The 22893-nt window shown below is 38.2% G+C and overlaps 2 protein-coding genes across 2 annotated transcripts; both read right to left on the bottom strand.

Moving 5' to 3' along the window:
- Positions 1-1905: 1905 nt before the first annotated feature.
- Positions 1906-10475, bottom strand: LOC121295528 (transmembrane gamma-carboxyglutamic acid protein 3-like). Its single transcript, XM_041220259.1, has 4 exons — positions 10414-10475; positions 8291-8336; positions 6029-6189; positions 1906-4993 (listed from the first exon to the last, which is right to left on the bottom strand). The coding sequence occupies exons 2-4, from the start codon at positions 8298-8300 to the stop codon at positions 4499-4501; spliced, it is 666 nt and encodes a 221-aa protein (XP_041076193.1). The 5' UTR covers positions 8301-8336; positions 10414-10475; the 3' UTR covers positions 1906-4498.
- A 2264-nt stretch (positions 10476-12739) lies between these two features.
- On the bottom strand, positions 12740-16755 carry LOC121295885 (protein ripply1-like). Its single transcript, XM_041221006.1, has 3 exons — positions 16672-16755; positions 13535-13611; positions 12740-13257 (listed from the first exon to the last, which is right to left on the bottom strand). Exons 1-3 carry the CDS (start codon positions 16753-16755, stop codon positions 13050-13052), a joined length of 369 nt encoding a protein of 122 aa, XP_041076940.1. The 3' UTR covers positions 12740-13049.
- Positions 16756-22893: the final 6138 nt, after the last annotated feature.

Consider the following 22893-nt stretch of genomic DNA (forward strand, 5'->3'; position numbering starts at 1 on the left):
ATTGCATGGTCTAGTGGTTAAAGAAAAGGCCCTGTAACTAGAAGGTCCCCCGTTCACTCACTGATTCACTGTGTGACCTTCAGCAACTTGCTTAACATATACTTTCAAAACTGTGACCTTTAATAAAAAATGAAAAGGTAAAGCAAAGAAAGTGTATCACCTTCTTTTACTATGTTCAGTAAATGCATGGTCTGTTGTGTCAGCTTGGGTGCGCTCAGGGAAACTACTTTCAGAAACTGAAGCAAAAGACAAAAGGTTCCTTCTCAGGAGATAATGCAGTTTAAAAACACAATTTAAAAACAGATTACATTTTGATATTGGAAATTCAGAACGGATGTTAACAAGTATGCATTATGTCAAAAATACATTTGTTGATATCAGAAATAAAGTTGTTGGTATCAAAAACCATAAAGTACAGACCAGCTTGATATTAACCAGATCTCCATAATTATCTCTTTTGGCAGGAGGCAGAAACAGCCTGGAAATTCTTCATTCTTATTATGAATAAATAACTGCGCAGACAACCAATTCTTTTTTAATTATTATTTTTTTTAATATGTGCTTTCACAAACCAATAATTTGCACCACTTGTCCATTGTGTAATGAAGTAGAATGATAAATGCAAAGATGAGCATTTCCTCTTTTGGCTGTAACACATCAGCAGAAGTACTGGCCTGCAACAAAGCCAACATACAGTGGCCCTGGGCAGACTGGAGACACAAACTACACGAGTCCAAGAAAACACTTTCACCATATATATAGTATGTAGGTACGTTCATAAACCTGTATGATCACTAAAAAGCAATGTCGAGCGAATTCGACATGTTGAATTTTACAAAAATGTTCTTTCATCTTGCTGGATTTCTAACACCCATTTGTACATTTTTTTGGTTCCACTTTCTACATTTTGGTTTACTTTTCATTTTGTTTCATTTTTAATATGGCACTCAATACGGTTTGTAAACATTTTCTGCTCTTAAGCAGTGTCAAGAAGTAGCAAAATACTTTCTAACTTGCAGTTGAGAATTGTATTGTGGACTGAGACAAGTGTTTTTTAATGGCTGCACATGCTGCTTCCCTCTGGAAACGGGGAATTAGATTTGGATAATTGGATAAGCCCGGGTCAAGAAACGAGAAACACAGTAGCACCCCCCCCCCCCCCCCCCCCAAAAAAAAATCCTTAAGCTTTGTTGGAAAAATCTGCCTTAATACTTGCTTAGAAAAACCCATTTCAAAACACAACGAATATCAAATAAAAAACACAAATCAAACATAACTTATGTCCCTCCTCTCAATTGCTTTCAATTTGGTATGTGCAATGACTGAATTAAAGCATTTGAACGAGGGAGTTTGTAAGCACTTCTTGCAGTACCATTTGGAAAGCCCCATCATGTGCTTAAAAAAAAAAAAAATGTATAGCAACATTTTTATAATCTGTAATAAGAGGGACATCATCACCAGCCTCCTCCACCTCCCCCAAGCTTACTGGAAGTTCATTTTACACAAGGCAGCAAAGGTTCAACAACTGCAACTTAGCAATTCTGGGTGACTAGCATTAGAGATTAAACAGCGTTGTAGGAGTCATAGTTGATGCTAGTATTCTCTTCGGTTAAGCCTTAGGGGTTGTCTTGATCAACCTATACCCTGCAGGATAAGCCACAAATAGCTGGACTGCACCTGGGAAATCACCCTGGATTCCATCAGCCACTTCTATGTGGTTATCCTGGGATTACTCCTACAAATAATGCAATCCAGTTAGAACACAGAACTTTACCTTTGAAACTGATTTCTGTAAAAAAAGGCAGAACTTTTTTTTTTTAAACTGCAAACAGATGCAACAAGAACAGCTTTTATATGCTATATGATACACAATGAAAGACAATATAATGACAAATAACAACCCAAAAGATATAGTCCCTTTAATGCAGGAGATAGCCGATAATAATCCTGCTGTTTTAGTAGTTATTTTGTTCTGGCCGCCCAGTTACAAAACAGTGCCCACTTGTAACTTATACACTCCCAAGCATTAAACATGAAATAGAAAGTGATCCAAAGCATCCAAAAGCAGGTAACCAATATTTAACTCTTCTTGTGCCACTGTCCACCTCTGAAAGGAAACCAAACAAGGCTTGAGTTCAGGAACGACTAAATATGTTCTAGGTTTGCAAGCAACCATCTGTTTTTTTTTTTTTTATTGTCTGAAGTAAAAAGTATTCTTTCATGCCCCTGACATAGAAAAGTACTGGAGTTGGAAGGCAAACCACGTGGCAAGTTAAGAGTTAAACATTGTATTTGCTTCACTACATCAGACATCAATGACCTAAACACCAACATGCATAGCAAAAGCTACTATACACACTGTACATTAGGAGACTGGACAGCCCCAGAAAAGTTACATTATATTGAAGTACACCCTATTGAAAACTGTGTTTAAAATAACAATAATGAAAATGGACTTGCTTACATCACTTAGTTTCTAAAATGAAATTTGTTTATTACTGGTTGTGAAAAAACAAATGCAAATATTTTAATTTTTAAAACACTTTTTGACACAAGGCTGTTGAGGGTTTTGACCCTCATCTAATACATGTATGTGTTTTAACTTAACTTCATTGATATAGCTTTTGCTACAGAGAAAACTATTAGTTCCCCATTGCTACTGTGGGTGGACAGTAAATAAATAGAAAAAAATGAGAATTTTTTAGCTAACATTTCAGCAGGGAGGTACAGACCCAGCTTTAACACTCAAATTCAAGTGGTTAAGTAGGCTGGAAAAAACAATGATAAAACTTTACACACACACACACACACACACACACACACACACACACACACCGCCCCTTGTACATTTTCTTGGAATGCATCTATATTATCTAAAAAGGAAAAACAGAAATCACACATTGACAAAGTTATGAGAACCTTCCATTCACCATATGCAGAAAAGAGAGAGTAAAAAAAAAAAAAAAAAAAGCTAGGATATCCTGATCTGTTTCATGCGCGTTTGCGGTAAACTAACCAGAACTTGAGAGCAGGTCCACAGAGGCTGACAGATCACGCGCTGGTAACCTATTACTACTTCAGCAGGGAAGCAAACAGCCTGCTGGCTTCAGGGCTTTCAATCCTGTCCACCTGCACTCAAAATAGCATGTCTCTGCAAGAACACCATCAGGACTAGAACAGAACTGGGGAACCACAAACTCATTACTACTGTGTGCTTACAATGTGTTTATGAAATAAAAAACTAAATATGTGTTCAACACTGGATGTGAAATTATCCACATTTTAGGTTGTTTTTCCTAAAATATTTAGAATTGATCTAATTTAAAACAGTAGTTTCATTTACTGGGAAATATATATATATATATATATATATATATATATATATATATATATATATATATATATATATATATATATATATATATTGCACAAAACATTCAGTGGAGTTGGCTACTGTAGATCTGTTAACGAGAAAGCAGTGAAGAAAAAAAAATGTCCAGGTTATAACAAAAACTCCAGTTCTTCCTACTATGCCCAGTCAAACATTTACTCACATCTTTCCACTAAACCAGACTCTAAAGGTGCACCTGTTCAGTTCGAACCCTGATTGAATACAGTGATCAATGGCAGTGCAGCTGTGCTTTAGAACACCAAAACATTCAATATTAGAACACTTTTAAAAACATAGCCTTACCCACTCACCCACCCACCCCTAAACCTACCACTGATACAGTGGCAGGTCAACTAGATGATTGCTGATTCACAAGTATTTATGTGTGTCTTATTTTAAATTTGACAAATTCTCAATAATGCAGAGTCATTGAAAGGCATCAGGTGTTTGAGAATTTCCATTGGTCCATTCCATAACAGAATCTTCAACTGGAGACTTTCATCAGTAATCCTCCTTTAACATTCTTTACAGAGTGGAGAGGCCTCTGCAGAGAGAGTTCAGAGACCTTTGGACTGCAAGGCTGAATATAGACCTTCATTTAGCAGCTCACAGTACCTGGTCTCCCTCAGCTTTAAATCTTGGCACACATTCCTGACTCTCCCATCCCTCAAAGTTTTACAGAAGCTCTGTTCTGCCTGAATAGATTCTTGTAACATTCATTCTTAACACACCCAGCAATTGTGGGAGTAAGCACAGAAATCCTGTGGCATCACTTTTGTTCAGCTAATCATGAAAGCTGTTTGAATACATTTCACTCTCAATAACCAATCAGAACACAACTCCAGAGGTCCACAACCCTAAACGTCAGAGATCACAAGAAATTTCTAGGGGTCACAGTCATTAGAAAAGGACTTTCCCGAAACCAGACTCCTATTGCTTTTCTCTAAAATGAGGACATTCTCCATATACCTCTCTCTCTCTCTCTCTCTATTTCTTTATAGCAAGCTTATGTTGTTGTGCTTTTTCTTTTTCTTTTTAAACAATTCAAGTTAAGGCGAAGGTGTCCTGTTTCGTATTTTCCTGTAAAGGGGGCGATGGGGGTTCTGGTCACTTCTGCCTTACAATCTCCTCATACTTAGGCGGAGGGTCACTATAGGGGGCACTGTTTTCGTCACTGCTGCTCTCCACATGTCCGATGACTTCCTCATAAGAAGGGGGTGGTGTGGCACTGGAGAGCCGGGAGGCAACAGAGACAGAAGTGTCCTGAACATACAGTGTCCGGTTGGCGTGCCCGCTGCTAGCTGCCCCTGCCCTGGCGCTGGGCTCATGGTGAGGCAGTTCTGTGGTCGTATGCGAGGGCTCCCGGTGCACCAGGATGCGGGGCAGGCTACGGGAGGTCCGGTTGGTGAGGTAGCGGTTCTGGGAGTAAGCGGGACGGCGGCGCGTGGTTTTCTGAAGCTGGCACCTCCAGATGATGAAGAGTGCGATGATGATGAGCAAGGCCACGCCCAACAGGGGCACCACCATGTACATGGTGTCAGAGCGCTCAGTCTGCGGGTCAAAGTTGGTGCTCACTGTGTAGTAGGTTTTCCAGAATTCCATCTGCAACAACAATACGAGCTACATTGCCATTATCTGCCATGGATAGAAATGCAAGCACTGTGAAAATGCTGGTCAGCATGACTTGCATTTACAGTTTTTTGAATAACTTTACCAAAAGTATATGCCTAGAAGTCGCATCAAATTCAGGCAAGCAGTTTCAAAGATTGAGCTTATGACCCTAGTTTGAGCTACATAACCTGGAACAAACTAAACTACTATGCAATGAGAGGCTTGTTTTCATCCCTGCTTCATTACACCAACCAGTCCACAACTCATAAGTAGGTCACCAATCTTATGGGGGTCCCCAGTAGCTCTCCTACTAAAAGCACAGCATTTGGAATGCAGGGGAACTCATGAGAATCCGTTTGTGTTGATTTGCACATCTTGGCTGGGTACCCACAGGGCAAGCGGTCTTGGACTTTGTTCTCCTGGATGGTTAGGGAGGTAAATTGGCCGAGTAAAGCACTTCACTGTATTTCAGTGACCTCCCCACTAGTCAGGCAACCACAAGTCCAAGTAAACTTCCCAGGTTGAGGCCTCAGACAGAAAGACAAACAGGCACCTCCTCATATACACAGATTCTGATAAATTAAAAAGAACAAATGACCAGACCAAGTTTCATCACATCATTGGATCAACGGTTCACCAGGTACATGTAAAGACACACACACACACACACACACACACACACTTGCCCTCACTATATCCTCATTGCTGAGACAAACAAGTCACACACAACAAGGGTCTCAGAAAGCCAAGCGTCAAGTTTAGGACTTTAACCATTGTTATGGATCACAGTGCATGTTTGTAAGGCTTTAGTTTGTGGTTAGGCTAAATGTCATCAGGGTTTGATTAGAAGATTTCAGAATTTGGGTTAATGTGTGTTTAGGAGTCTCAGCAGTCAAGAACAAGTGAGTAACATTTTGGTAAATGAAGTAATATAAAAGTACGCTCTTCACACTGTATCTGGGTTCCACCACCACACAGTAAGCTATGTTGGAGAATGAGGAGAGGGAGAAGAGCGAAAGCGGTTACCGTCATCTCCTGGTTCTCAAAGACCTCCCTGGCCTCTTCATAGCTGCAGATCTCTTCGTTGCACTCGCGCTCAATGTTGCCCTGACGGAACTCTTCCAGGAAACTATTAGCCCTCGGCAGACGCTTGAGGAGGGATTTGGCGTCCTTCGCTTCTAGGAAAGCTGGGGGGGTGGGTGACGGCAGAAAATCAGAAACTCAAACCTTTCAGAACTGAAGCCGTCAGTGCAAGTACATGTCATCTCAAGTTGTCAAAGCCTTTCATGTAAGTTGTTTAAACAGTGGCAATGATCTGAAGTTTCCTATTACAAGGTAACTTTCTGAGGAGGATTTGTCGACCTTAGCCAAAGCAACAACTTGTAACTAAAGCCAAAAACATTTCACATATCATATGACAAACAATTTGGCCTTTTTTCTTGCTAATTTGACTGTGTGGAATAAAATAATACAAGCATGATACAATATTTTATCGACTTCTGTCTTGCCAATATTACACCAATACAATTTAAGAGCGTTAATTGCTTACAGCATTGAGCCATCAAATATGGGGTGGGTATATTGAAAAATTTGACTTTATACTCTGGCTCTCAGTCTTGTAGAAGAAAGCTTGTTGAATTGCAGTATTCTTGCTTCTTTTTAATCCTGCTGCTTCTTTTCATTTTTCACATCAGATAGGATTTCACTCTTAAACTGGTTCCCTGAGCCCTGAATCAAAGCGGCTGTGCTTTCCTCTGTCTGTTTTGGTACCAAGGGATGTCATTAGTTGTATTAAACAAAGCACCTCCAGCAACAGCAGTCTGCTCCTGCCTAGTTTTACTTTATCTTGGGGTGGCACTGTAATGTTAGTCATAGCATTATTTCCATCAATATACAGTACCATATAGCCTTTTATATCTTCCTCAGCTCCCAGTGAGGCATTAAAAACAAGGTAGGTACAGTAAGTAACAGACAGCAAATACACAAAGTCAATGATATAAATAACACATTACAGAGGCCCCCCTGTGAAATGCGGATACATATTTCAATCAAAACCAAGTGTTTAAGATACAGTCTTCTAAAAAAAATTAGCCAGTTGGGTGTTAGTTGGTTTCACAAATAAGATAGGGTTAGTGGATCAATAGGCTACCTTTTCATCCTTTCATCTGGTTTTGAATGGCTCTGATTGCAACCAAAATGAGTTTACGGTTTTACCCTCAATTTGGCACAGATGACACCAAAGAATTTATCAAAAGCCACTGCTTAAGAAGGTGTCCAGGACTTGAAGGCAAGGGGTTGTTCAGGTCAGGAATGAGATGTAATCTCTTGAAGAGCTGTCTCCTGGCCCCTGCGGGATCCTTGACTAATTGTAACCTCGCCTTTCACAAGCACTACATTTCACAATGTAAAAGCACATTAATACAAACAGTACAGTTAGGCAAACATGTTGCAAAGAGCATACAAGAAATACACTCTCAACTTGATTAGAGGTAGCCACCCAGGACATAAACATACAAAATACCTTAAAATACGTGTTTAAGATTAATATGGAATCATAACATTTTAAAACAGGAGAAAAAACAATGTTATAGTCAGCCTTGGAGTCAGTTGGCCCATCCTAATTTCATATTGCTGTGCCTGTGGTCAAGTTAATTACAAATCTAAATCCCCACCCGGGCTCCCCTGCTTTGCATACTCTCCAACTGAACACTTAACCCTGACCAGGTCATTTCAGAAAGAATCCCTCATATCAGTTTAATGTGGTAACTGCAGTGACTGAGCAGTTTGCAATTTGTTTTATTATTCATTTACCCTGTTTATCATTCCTATTTCCCAGTATGTTTTACTTATAACATGGTATACCTCAGTGCTGTTGTAGCAGAACACTTTTATTAACCTGTAATCCCCACCACTGGAGTTATGGAGATGCATCACTACTCCACCATCTTTCACTTCAGAAAAACAATTTAAAATCCTATAGGACATATTATATTTTAGTAAACCTCTGTTACATATGATTGTATTATATCCTAATGATGTGTTCTGTTAATACACCAGGACACATGTATAAGTACTGCTGAACAGTGTATTGTAATATAAAATAATGCTATGGAGAATGTTTATTATACATTTTCTCTTCTCAACAGTAAGACATCACAAGGGACTGAAATACCATGCATCCCTATTGTAAAAAGCCCATGCATGTTGTATATGTATATGCTGTGTATGCATCACTTTCAAAATGACAGGCAAGTTGTATTTTTCTCTCTTAAATAAAGACGTACTCACTTTCAGTCATCGTGCCAGACCACCACTTCTAATGGAATTCATTGACCTACCAAAAACAGAAAGAAACATAAGAAAAGTTTGAGAAGGAGAAAAGGCCATTCAGCCCATCAAGGCTTGTGCCTTGTTAGCACACCATTCTCTTCTACTGGAGCTAAGTTAAAAGCACAGATTCTAGTATTTTTTTTTGTTTAAATGTTCCCAGTGTTTTAGATCCTACTACTTCATATGGTAGGCTATTCCATGCATTTATAACTCTGTGTAAAAACGTGCTTCCTACCATCTGTTCTTAACTTACTTTTTTAGCCTGGTGTAAAATCAATACTTAAAAGAAAAGTTAATGACAGCCTTCGGTTTCCTATTTTAATGGCAGCTTACCTTTGATCTTGGATTGAAGATACAGTACTATCTTGATATTAATATAATAATGATCAAGTGCAGTGTATTATGATTTTTTATGTGTTTGCTGGGAAATGATTGCTACTGTTTCTTGTCACACCGCTGTGCTGCAAACAAAAAGAATCATTTCACACATGGGTCGCTTGCTTATTTTTCTCTGTTTCCAGACAGCCAGGACGTAACAAACTGGTGGATTTAAAAGCATGTCAGTAAGTGACAAAATGACAAATGTGGTCACCAACAAATTCAAAAAAAAAAAAAGACTATGGTTCAAGATATCAGTCCCAAGCCAAAACTCTGTCATTTTCTGAATGAGTGTTTGCCCAGCAGGACATGTGGCATTTTGATATATTAATCCCACTAACAGAACATTCAGTTGTATCAGGTTTCATGCTTTTAGCACAATTGGAACAGTTTTGATTATATTTCAGTCTTGTCCACTGCACAAAATCACTTCATTTCATTTTGGAATTCCAAACAGAATTTAGATGCAGTATATTATTTTAACATTTAGAAGACATAGAGCAGACAAAAACTGGCAAAAAAAAAAAAAAAAAAAAAAAAATAACTAATTACAGACTCATGCTGTGTTCTGAATAATGTGGTTCTAGTTAAGTTAGCATGACCTTTTCCTTTAGATGCAACATTCATACAAAATGGCACAAATGTTTTCTTATGTTCTACTTGACTCTTGGAGAAGGGCTAATCATCTATTAAGCTTATATTAACAGCTTTTAACACTAGCAGCGCACAATCCATTAAAACGACATTTGACATATAAATCAAAGTACATGATAGTCCTGAACAGCCTGCAAGTCTGTTCTTCACTGTTTATTCAGTGAGAAACTTTTTGGTGAGGTCTGCTCTTTCATTCGGGAGGCCAGATAAAAGTGCAGTCCCAATCTGAATCCGACATACCCCGGACTCCGTGTCTTTACGGAGAAGCATTGCTATATTCTCTGTTCGAAGTTTGTGCTCGGGAAATAGTTTTTCAATATTATAAGCAGCCAACTGTAAATACACAATCGTCGAGGTGTTCCCATGGTAACAACCTGGCGAAGGAGATGGCAGAAGAGACGCCAAAATACGTAGCGTAGGGCGAGCATGAGTGAATAAATAAATAAAAATAAATAAATATGTTTTTTAAAAGTTTGTTTCAACACGCATTTCAATGTACAGTGTATATTTATATTTTAAATGGCTATCTATCAGTTTGTATCACGGGGAGTGGCGAGAATTATTTTTGACTTTGGCAAATGTTTTATTCTCAATTTACCAAACTATTAATGTCATACAAGCAACAACCTAATACAAAACAAACAAACAAATTCAAAAATAAATAAAAGTAACTATATAGTTAAAGCACAATGCCGGAACAAAACTAATCCTTTGGGAATATGAATTCTGTATCTTTTTAACAATTGTACATTAATGAAAGTACGATTAAAATAATTAATTAAAATTAATTATATACCCTCGCCTATCCATTCAGTAGTCTTGTTAAAATAAAAATAAATTAAAAAAAAAAACCTTGCGAAAAAATGTTCCATACCATAATGAAATATTTATAAAAACCTTCATTGTGGTTTTTGAAATGTATGTACTGTACCATTTACTTTTATTTAACTTCGTAGGAATATATAACACGTCTATGACACATACAAACTATGAAAATATGTTTTCAAAATTGTTTATAAAAATAATAAATAGAAAATAGACCCCCATACCTTACATACTGCTGAACAGCAACAAGACCATCTTCATATAAGCCGTGGAGCGTCTGAGAGAGAAACGCAGTTCAGCCAATCACAAGACTCAGACCGACAGATTTATCCAATCACTGCAGGAAGAGGTTTCTCGGATTTGTACGTGAACAGCCCTCTTTTAACAATGCATTACGGGGGTTGATGTTCATTCGCCCTTCCTTACTTTATTCTTTGAAATTAATTCGCCAAAAAGTAAAAAAAATATATAACCTTCGCGCGACATCTGTCATTGGATATAAGGGGTTATCGTTCTTTTTCAGAGGATTTGATTTTTTTAAATTTTTACATTTTTTTTTAGAAAAGAGCTACCTTTCAGACTAAAAAATGAATAATTATTTGCCACACCTTTGTACAAAAGACTACAACTACCAGAATGAATCCCTACAACACGGGTCCAGTCCCCTTGCTATTTTTTTTTTCTAAAAAGCTGTTTTGCAACAAGCATGGAAGTTGGGGATCTTGGCTTGTTGTTTTCATTTTGAGTGACCGGGTGTTTTTGTCATTTTAAATAGTTAATTGTGTTGTATAATTCAAGCCCCAGTACAGGAAACACACCCTATAGAGATTGTGTATGATCGATAATTATGCTCAGTGCTATTCCTTATGTGTTTTTTTATTATTATTATTATTTTTATTTTTTTTAGTAATTCTAGATCCACAATGTTCTCATCATTAGCAGATTTAGGACTGACGGGGTTATTTAGAATTGAAACGCTTTGAGCCTTTGTGCTCACAAACAAAGAACAGATGTCGCTGGGATCAGAATGGGGTAGTGCGTTTGAAACTGTCTGGGTGTGTTTGTGAAACCGTGTGTATCTGTCCCGACCAGAAGAAAGCGTGAGGCACACCGTGATGCAGGTTTAGTCACAGGGCTGTGATTAGAGTGTGTGTGTGTGTGTGTGTGTGTTTCATGACGTCCTAGAAGCCGAGAAACTGCAAGAGCGACATGACTCCTTACAGTAGTTTTATAAACCTTAAAACAAACTCTTGGCTTTTTGACAATATCTATTAATTGGTAATCCAAAGCAGCTATCTAGAGAACCGCTAGAAAAGGACATTGTGTAGCTTTAGTTGTTAATTGTATCTCAATCTGGGGCAATAGGGAGGCCCCCTGTTTGTCTGCCCTTGAGAAGTGCTTCTTCCATGAATAGTGGGTGTGGATATACTTTAACAAACTATTGAGAACAGCAGAATAGGAGTGTAGTAAAAACAGCAGGCATTCTGTCTGTATTTCAAACTTATATTTTTACCGTTTCAAGCCGTCAGTGTTGGCCCTGGTGATAAACTTTTTTCATATAACTGATGTCCCTTAATTTCTAATTACAGCTGTGGGGGGCACTCAATGTAACTGACACAGATGAATACATGCAGATTAAGAAACATTGTGCCTCGTTCAGTACCAGCCTTAGCAGGCACCATCACAGAATCCCAATTCCTGGTGCAAAATGAAGATTCAATGAAACCTTGTAGTTCTGCATTCATATTAAATTAACAGCATAAATGAATAAGTGGGGGCACATTTTTCAGGTAGTTTGCATGTACCCTGCTGTATTTGAAGAGAACATATTGCTTAGGTAGTGGTTGGGGTCAAACGAGCACAAATGCCTCACCCCCACCCTCTTCTCTAATAGTTGGTGTTGTCTTTGATGTGACTTGAGTGAAGGCAACAGTGTGTGACACATCATGTCAAGTAATTTTGTAGGGTGTGAAGAAGTAATCCAAATCAGGCTCAGACACAGTCCATAACATATCGGATAGGTTCATATCTACAGATCATCACAGATGGCTAAAGTTATGTGGGCACCCACAGAGAGGGTTTTGATAGGAAGTACATTATTGGGGGATAAAAGACTTTTTGCTCCCCTGCAGTGACAGGAGACCCAGTTGAATGAACAAGAGAATTAGCTCCCTTGCCAGTCCTGTCTAATGGCGGCGGGACGGGACGGGACGGGGGGTGGATTTAAAGTCTTGAATGAACAGAAATGAGCTGCAACCATCTGGTAATAGCATTGATAAAGGGTAAGGCAAAGATAGTGTGATTATCCCAAAACAAAAAGCAACTTTAAACGCTATTTTGTTTTAAACACAATAGAGCATATACTATATGCAGCAAAGAACAAAGTTAGGTTTTCTGAAAGTTTTTATTTAAATAGAATTCTGGTTTTAAATTAAATTTCTGTACAAAACAATTTCAGTTTACAATATGTACAGTTTTTTTTTGCATCATAAATGAACAAATAAATAATTTTAATATATTTGTTACAAAAAAAAAAATAGAACCCTTGATTTTTGTTATGCCACTCCTCTCAAATAAACAACCCCAATATGGGACAAACTAGGTCCAATACTAAAAACAATAATTAAAAAGTTTAGGCATCACACCAAGATTATTAAACAGATGGCACATTGATCAGGCAAACAACTCATTGTCTTAACAAGCACAAAACAGTGGAGGAACTAGGTGACTTCCAACAAGAACAAAGATTTTCTTCAGCTGCAGTCAATTGATCTTTGTTTTTCATCATACATTTCCAGCAGAAATAAAATAACTATATTTGAAATATAAATACATAGGTTCTAAGCTGTTGATAGTAGGTTCAGTTGTAGCTGGTGAAGTGAGTTGCAGGTAGAGCCTTGTATTTTGGAGAGACCTCCTGTTCGCTCTCAGATTCATCATATTCCTCCTCATCCTCGCTGTCAGACTCCTCGTAGAAGCTAATTGTTGCCTGGACTGGGAAGTTCTTCAGAAGGTTTTCCCCATCACTGTACAGGTAGTCGTAGGATTTGGATTTGGGCCAAAATAGTCTAGAGAAAAAAAAATGAAAGAAAAGGATACTGAGCATTGAATTTTGAGGTTTGGTTGAACTAAATCAGATTTATCTAACCAAGAAATAATACAACTATAATGGAAGAAGTGTTAATGATTCCAGTGCCCAGGTCAGCTTTTCATGCACGTTCACAAGCTTCCATTAGAATGAAGGTCTTCTACTTGTGTTGGATTGTGGAAGAGTAAAGTTCCTATTAAGGCTATGATCTGGAATTAGATTGACAGCACATTCACAAGGCAAAACTAGATGCTTACCTGACTGGGTGCTGGAATTGGGGTTGTGTCTTTTCTGTTTCAGTGAAGCTTTCTGTGTTTGCAGGTCTGGCGTAAGGCTGGAGAGAAAACAGAATAAGACATTAATAAAGGAATTCCATTGTATTTGTTAACAAAACACCAAACAACGAGGGTATCAAAGTATTTAACTGGCAAATAACACTTTGAACACTTTGAAGTGTAGGTGAACAATTCTACGGGAAGCCCCCACCGGTACACAGGGTTTGCTTTTGCTTGTGCTCGTCTCCAGTACTGGTGTAGGCGTTAGAAGCCTTTTGGCTCGAAGTACCACCTTCAGTGTCAGCTCAGTTGTTTGGTACCAGGCTCTAGACTGCCATATGGCATCTCATCTGGGTGCTAATTCCCTAGCACCTACATATCTCTCTTAAATCAACTTCATTTCTACACCTTCTTCTCTGGAACAGTAGTGCTAATCCCATTACAATATGTGAGTTCGCTCCTCCTGTGTCTGACAGTACCAGTTTAAAATACAAGTTAAAAGTACTGGGACAGATGGTATCTATCCATATATATATATATATATATATATATATATATATATATATATATATATATTATATAGAACGAGTAGTCAAGGGAGTCTTTCTCTCAAACAGTTAACTGCACAGAAATTCAGATTATACGTTTGATATTTGACGTGTCTTTAATTGTCTTTGTGTTCGGACGACAGAGGATAAATAAAGAGGAGGTACAGAAACCACCAGTACTGAGTCCCAGAGGTATCTTTTCCACCCGACCTCTTTCTTACTATAATTACTCAGTGAGTCCAGAACCGACCTTTCGCCACTTTAGCAATAATTTTCTATAGATATCCTATATCTATATATATCTATATATATACAATTCAAATAAAACGGCAGCACGAAAAAGCATATTGTAATTTGAATGCTGTAAACATGTAATACAAAGAAAGAAAGAACCTACCTGCTTTTCTGAGTTAGTCCGTTCAGAGCCATGCTGTAAAGGCAGTAGCTGGGTGCAGATTCAAACGATGTCTGATTAACGAAAAATGCGGTGGATTCCATTGCTGTGTTCTGCCGTTAACCTTAAAAATGAATGCTGCTTTTTCTCTCTCTGTCGCTCTCTCTCTCTCTCTCTCTCTCTCTCTCTCTCTGTCTCTGTCTCAAGTGACTTCTCGGGTCGATGGCAGTACGGTTCTGTGATTTGCTGCGGTCTCTCTCCAGAGTTTATATAGGCCTCGGGAAGGGGGACAGTGATAAATGACTGGGGCTATTTGCATTTTGGTGTCAAAAGTGTCCCAGTTGAATAAACAGAGCGCGGCAGCGGGTGGTGAAGCCGGTGGTGAGAAATTTGGTACGAGAGAGGTGATTAAAGATAACAGAAAGGAGGAAAGTTAGACACCATCTGTGAGGAAAACCCAAGGGGAGTTATAGAGCTGGAGTGCAAAAGTAATTAAGAGAGAAAATGAGTATCCAGCCCCCAGACTGAAAGAACGCCTGGGCATTCTTGCTTAGAGACAAGGCAGTCATAAATGTCAATTAATGTATATAATGGGCGAAAACGCGAAACAGTCTTTACCTGGATTGAAACTCCAAGGGCATATCTGCTGTATGTTGAAACATTTGTCTATTGCCTGTAAAGTAGAGTAACTCTATGGATTTAACATATTTTACAGTGAGTTATAAAAAATAAACTAAAACGTTAGTTAGCAGGCATTACTCCATAGACTAGTACCATAGTGATATAGCTACATGTAAAGCGTTGTTATAGTGGTATAATAACTGTAGCATACGCGTTCTTCTAAATACATACAAAATATGTGTAGCTAAACTATAGTCATTAAAAACAAAATGTGTGTAGATTTTTTTTTTTTTATCCGGGCAGTATGTGCATCTGTTCTTTATAAAATCAATAACTAAATACACTTTCTTGATCATATTAACACATTTTTACACGCTTTCAAGCATGCTAAAACTTTGAAAAAATTACACACATCGTTATTTAAATGTCTAGAAATTTGTGGTGAACGATTCAAAGCATGAAATGACATTTAAAATGAGATTCGAATTACATTTTAGAGTAATTCATGAAGAAGAAGAATTAAAAAAATGTCATACCTATACCACATTTTTTTGTGCGGATTTAAAATGTACAGCCTATTAACAGTGACGCTGAACAACATTTTCATATTTGGTAGCCTACTGAATTGTACATGAACGTGCTCTAGGCGTAAATAGTTTATTTTAAAGAATATACACATTGAACTTCTGGGCATTGTAGATTACGCGCGTTTTACAGTATTTGAGATTGAAGTGTTAAATGTTTGTAAATGTATTCCTAAGTAATGACCCTTTAATGGGGTCTGATTGACTCTATAGGCAGTTTGGACAAGGCAGTTTATTGTATCAGCAGGGCATCCCACATTCTGGCAGAGCCTGCAACAAAATGCGTAAATGGGACATCAAAAGTGCTATCTGAATGACCATTAATTCGACAAAGGGCATCTGAATGTGATATTAATTTAGTTAATTTGGAATAACTATGGACACTGTACTAAAAAAAAAAAAAAAAAACTTGCTTGTGGTTTATTTTAATAGCTATAGCCTTTAATCTCTTTGAAAACAGAACATATAATCTGTATTTAGGCGAGTAACTCATTTTAGTAAAATTATTAACATTTTCTTTAAATTTTTCCACTAGTGCAGGGTAGGCCCTGTATGATCATTTTGTTTAAAATAAATAAATAAATAAAAATCAAAAAGTTAAATTTATCAACTTCACTTTTTAAAAAAAAAAAACAAAAGCGTAAAAAAATAATACAATAGGGAAAAGACGGTTTTGTTTGTTTGAAATGTGCGCTCTTTTATCTTTACACGTTTGACAATCTGACCTCTGTTGTTGGTAATAGGATTTTAATTAACACCTTTAAGAAGCTGAATACTCCCACCACTACAACTTTACCAGATTGTATTGAACCCAGTCACAAGTTTATCCCCAAGATCCAAATGTTGAATCTCTTAAAATGACCCCTATGAAAACACGAGTTTGGAGACGGTTGTTTGTATTACTCGTTTGCTCTGAAGGATCCCTTTTCACATTTGCTGGTAGTTCAGACAAGAGGTTTTACAACAACATACCCCGGGGGAGAGCGCCAGGGCACCCACCGAGAAAGGTATTTCACCAGACCTCAGAGCTTCTAATAATACACAGAGCATCTGCATGATCACGTTTTTCTGTGTTTTTAACCAAAATGCCACAGTACCAAAATAACAGTAACGTGTTCCCTCTGCAAATTGTTATACATGGTTACAAAGTTACTATTTCGTGTTACTTTTAGCAATTGCCAATGTGTAATCCTGAAGATTAAATCACTTTTTGATGCTTTGAGGTCATTCTTAGAGCTTGTTAACCTCTTTACATACTAGACAACACAAACGTTAAATATAATAGATACATGGTATATATTATCCAAACTTTGTAAAAGTTATTTCTTTTTAAATGGTTTCAATTTTGATTCAGAGCAACACCATCTGTCCAGACACAGTTTCCCAAATCTTTAAGCAATAGTTTTACTGGAAGAGCCGAAGAAGGTCTTTCTGTCTCTTATAATAAATACACGAATTCTGTCACTTTTCAATAGTTCGAATGTCATAAATGTATGTTCAAGGTATATATCAATCATGGATGTATCATGTACCACACATGTCTTATTCAATAGTTTTACATTAGAAAGAAGTTCAGAAGCTTATATGCTGTTATTATTGTGTATTCAGCCTCCCTGTTCAACTCATTGGGACACCTTCTCAGTGCACAACAGCACAGGGACACTGGGGGGCAGCAGTGAGACATTCTTTCCCTCCAGGTATAAGATTCAAACAAATGAATCAGGGAAGACTGAAACGCTTCAGAACTTTGTGACATTTGACCTAAACAAATACACTATTGTTGGCCCTTTCACCCATTAACATCAGTCACTAGCTGATAAATGTTTTTTTGCTTTGTTATTATTTGAATTGTTACTTTTGGTAATATGTTTCTTAGAAAATAACAAGTACTGTTTAAGTAGTTACATTTCACAATGTACTGTTCATATAAACAGTACAGTTTACTGCATACTCGTTTCATACATAAATTCAAAAACCCTGAATCGAAATGTAAGGTAAAATTCTTAGGAATCTGAGTAAACATACAACTGGGTTAGTGCCTTCATCAGTGTACTTAGAAGAGACCTGTTTGCTCGACTCAGTTTCCTATAGTTTTCATTTTTACAAGAAGCCGCCAGGGTCCAGGGAAGATGTGCTGTAGAGCGATCCAGCAGCACCATTGTTATAGAATGATTGATTCTATTTCTACTTACCTGAAGGCCCTATTTATAAAAATTGAATCTTGTTTTCATGGATACATTTTGCATTAATGAAATTGTTCTAATACGCATAATACAATACATAAAGTGTATGAATGCATATGTGTATACGTTACTGTTAAAGTTACAAACTGGTTAGTAATTGTGGTTAATCACAACTCAAATTGACACTATCATTAATGTTATATCCTGTCTCATGTTATATGCAACTTCAGCTACTGTTTAGTTTTAACTATATCTGGGATGAGCTTGATTTTTGAAGTTATAATATTCTTTAATAAAAATAATAAAACTCTGTGTTACAGATGAGAAAAATGTCAGGGGTGAAATTAGCCCCTATACCACACCAAATTACCCATAACTAAACACACAGGCATGAGATAGAGTATTACAAAAAACAAAAACATTTCTAGCTAAGTTTCTTTTAAATGGAATTAGCAAGGGTGATACCTTGCTGGTACACTAATGTTTGCTACTTCTGGTGAACTCAGATATGTTGGTTTGCCCCAGATACATTCCAGCAGGGTTTGGGAGATTTTAGAACACAGGAACATTCTTCTATTATTCCAAAGTGCAATCTACTGCTCTTCCACTACAGTGAGGCTCCAGTGGTTTTCCAAATTGGATTTTGCAGGCCTATCGCTCTCACACCTTTCCCCTAAAGAGCCTCTCACCTCTGCTGACACACTCTGGATGTGGAGAGATGGGGCACAGAGGGGTCACCCCCTCTGCAGCTCCACTCACCCCTTCCCAACCCTGCCCCATTCATTTACATGAATGAAAATCTGTAAACATGATGACCTTATTGATATTACAGTAGATTTGAATCCCATTATCACATTAATGGAAACACTGAAACTTGACATATTAGGGTTTTATATTATTAATTATCATTACCAGTCAGCTACTATGTGTCTAATACTTGCTCCCTATCTATTATATTGGGTGTATGTACTGTAGATGGTAACTGCTCAATTGTGTCTCCTTGCAAACAAATGTTTTTCTTTTTTAAATGTAGTGTTACCTTTCTGATCGTTACCCTTATAAAAGAATAAGAAACCATTGCAAAGCACAGAGAGGTATGGTAAATACAATTTAAAACTATGTCAAGCCTGGGTAAGCTATGGTAAATGCATAGTATAGCTATGGCAAAAGCATCAGAAAATGGCATCATTCGTGTGCAAAATTACCGTGGTAAACTTTTATAAGAGCACTATCATTCATAAAAATAAATAACAATTGTTTACTAGCATATACACTTAACTAGAGAGTATAGCTAGACATATGAATGTCTGAAACTGATATGCAATCTTGCCAGTTCAACACTGCAAAGGTTTGTTAGGACTAATTAATGGATAAATTAAAGAACAAAAGTCTGTGAATCAATGGCCATCTCAATGGTCAGATGAAACATATGTCACAAGCACTAGCCTATTTTACGAGTCTCACATGGGAAATTGATTCAAAACATTGTAGATTTTAGATAATGTCTTGTAAACAAATAAAAGATTATGGAACTGTGTGAGGAATGAAAAAATGAAGTACTGTGCCAGGGCTGAGTGTGTCTCGACGTCCCTTGTGCTTTGACCAGGGCATTCCCACTTAGAGCTGGTAACTCTCACACCTCTCCTCCCTGATTGGGAGGTGTCTCTGGCACACCCAGCCTCACACCTCCACAGGCACACTTTGGTGAAGACTAGAAAGGAACTATAATTCATCACAAAGCCTCTCTCCCTCCTCCTCCTCACACCTTGTTAGAATCTACACCTTTAGAGAAGTGACAACTGACACCTTTACAGACTGGCCTTGGGATTCCCAAAGCAGCACCTCCACAGATTAAAAAAAGAGAGATATGAGAAGCTTTTAAATGATCTTCAACAGCAAAGCAGCTCTGGCACTGCAATGGAAATGCAATGGTTCTGTGCTAAGAGGTTAAGAAAGACTATGGAGAACTATGCATCGGTAGTGGTAGAATGGGACTGCAATGGTAACACTCCTGTATTTCAATACAGTTCCAAGCTACCAGGTTAGTACCAGTGTTCTACCTACCAGGGCTGGGCTGCTTGTTAACTACTGCTCATGGAATTACTTTGTTTGAAATGCAGAATTCAGACATCCCAAACACAATCAGCTCACCCTGTTATCTTTCAGAGAAAAGTTTGATAACTATCATTAGTATTATTGTTACAACACAAGTGTATCAAACAGAACCATTAGCAAACTTTAACATTAACAAGAAAATAAATAGTAAAAAACTGCATGAGACAAACTCTTATCAAATGATCTTCAATGGCAGTGCAGATGTGCACTAAAATAGCAATGGTTCTGCACAAGGAGGGCTATATTGTTATGAAACACTGGTAGAATGGTATCACAGTGGGAACATTTTCTTATTTTGATACACCAGTGATATCAAAATGACATACTATTAATTTCAGTATCATGGTACCATATGTTTGTACCAGAGTGCTACCATATCAATAGGATAACACAATTTGAAATCTCTATGAAAGAGGATAGCAGAAATATTCCACTTGTATTGCAATATATATTCTCTGCTGTTGTCATGAATAGAGGTCTATGCAGGCCAGTGCTGCTGAGAGTGTGTACTAATTGAAATATGGCTGCAGACACGCCTGTTCTGAGTCAGGCTGTCTGTGCTCTAGGGCACTGCCTCTCAGGCCTGCCACTCTCACACCTCTACCCTAAAGAGCCTCTCACCTCCGCAGGCACTCTCTGGGTGTGGAGGGAGAGGGCACAGAGGGGTCGCCCTCTCTGCAGCTAACCCAAACCCATACCTCTGAGAGGCTGAGTGCCAGGCAGGGTGAGGGACAGGGAGATGGGAGAGGGAGCCAGCATTCTCCAGCATACCCACACTCACACCTCCGCAGGCATACTTCAGTAAAGACTGGCTCCCTCCCGCACATTGCTACAATCTACACCTCTGGACAAGTGACAGCTGGCACCCTCTCAGACTGGCTTTAATGGGATTCACAAAGCAGCACCTTCACAGATAGTAGCTTTCAAACCTCCAGAAACCTCTACTACTGGACACCTTCTGATTGTATTCATGAAACAGGACCTGCTGACCTTATGGTTCCCATACAATGATCTTAGCCACTGTATGATATTATTGATCCACATGCATGAGTAGCTTTCTCTAGCTAATATCCCGATCTCCTATTTCAATTTCTAATTGACACACACCATGAAAACCTTATTAAGTTGGCAGAGCCAGCTTGTTTCCAAGAGGGACCCAGGAAACAAGAAGTATTCAAATGTACATTTAACACCGTTCATTCTCACACACATTTCTCCATTTCTCATTTGTCAATGGTTACACCGTGTAACAATTTTTGTTTTTACAGTATAATCGTAAATCTCGAAAAACTACTCACTTCTAAATCTTTTGTAGTCATTTTTGTATTACTTTAATATAAATACATGTTAATTTGGATTCATATGTTGTTTTTTTTCTGACTTTATGTGAACAAAAAAAAACACACATTTGCCCGTTTTCCCATTGGAAATAGTGATATTTTGAAATATCACTGTCCTGGTCACAAAAGCAAAGTTCGTGGGGAATAATAGCCATTTTCTATACTTTTGAGGCATAAGCAATTAGGAAATAACACTTACTACCCAGGAACAAAAATTGTGTTACATAGTGTTATGTATATATTTGAACAAGAAACTAATTATGAATGGCTGCATCATGACAGAGGACTCAGGCTAACATTGCCTGTGCTGGGCATTGCCTCTCAGGCCTGTCACTCACACCTCTTTCCTCTAAACAGCCTCTCACCTTTGCAGGCACACTCTGGGTGTGGAGGAAGGGGGCAAGGAGAGGTCACCCTCTCTGCAGCTCCAATGACCTGACGCTTTCCCAAACCCACACCTCAGAGGAGTGGAGTGCCAGGCAGGGTCCAGGGAGAGTGGAGAGTCCCAGTCCCACGTGACTGAACACCCCCCGCACAAACACTGTTAATGAATCTGACTGCAGGGTCAGGCTGTTTGCTAACTAATGTTCATGGAATTACTTTGTTGAAAATGCAGAATCCAGACATTCCAAACACATTTATCTCACCCTATTACCTTTTAGAGAAAAATGTTTTATGCCATTGTTTTACTGTAAATATATAATTCAAACATCATGTCTTACTCATCTGATTACCCTTCACAAGGCTTCAAATGGGGACACAGTGCATTATGGGAATGGGTGGCATGGTAAGGGCTGAGTGTGTCTCGATGTCCCTTGTGCTTTGACCAGGGCGTTCACACTCAGAGCTGGTCACTCTCACACCTCTCCTCCCTGATTGGGAGGTGTCTCTGGCACACCCAGCCTCACACCTTCACAGGCACACTTCAGTGAAGACTAGAGAGGAGCTATAATTGATCACAGAACCTCTCTCCCCCCTTGTTAGAATCATCAGAGAAGTGACAACTGGCACCTTTACAGACTGGCCTTGAAATTCCCAAAGAGGCACCTTCCAAACTAGAAACCTTTAATACTCCACTGCAACGTCTTTAGATAAGACCCCTTCTCAATAAAAACACAAGAAAGATCTAAGAGTACGGAGCTAGTTTGTACTGCCCCCTTACCTTTTTATGAAGTTTTTTGTTTTTTTACAAGTATGTTTAATGTGCTTTGACCTGAGTTCAGAAGCTCATCTTCATTTCTAGTTGCCAGCCATAGACATAAGTAACACAGTCAAGATCAGTCTTTATAGTACTAAAGAACCAACACCATCAAGTGAACAGCAGAACAACAGCATAAATCATAAATCATGCAAAAATTAGACTCTACAGTGTGAAATGAAATATGCACGCAGGCCAGTGGTGTAGTCAAGCCAGAACATGCCGGAACACCGTTCTGGTACTATTTTCTATAAGCAGCAATGGTGGAACTCGTATAATAACATAATAGGCAAGCAAGTTACACAACTAACATCTCCCACACAACTGTCTGATTCAGTCAGTAGTCCTCTTGACGCAA

The sequence above is a fragment of the Polyodon spathula genome, chromosome 20 (assembly GCF_017654505.1).
Source record: "Polyodon spathula isolate WHYD16114869_AA chromosome 20, ASM1765450v1, whole genome shotgun sequence".
NCBI classification, from domain to species: Eukaryota; Metazoa; Chordata; class Actinopteri; order Acipenseriformes; family Polyodontidae; genus Polyodon; species Polyodon spathula.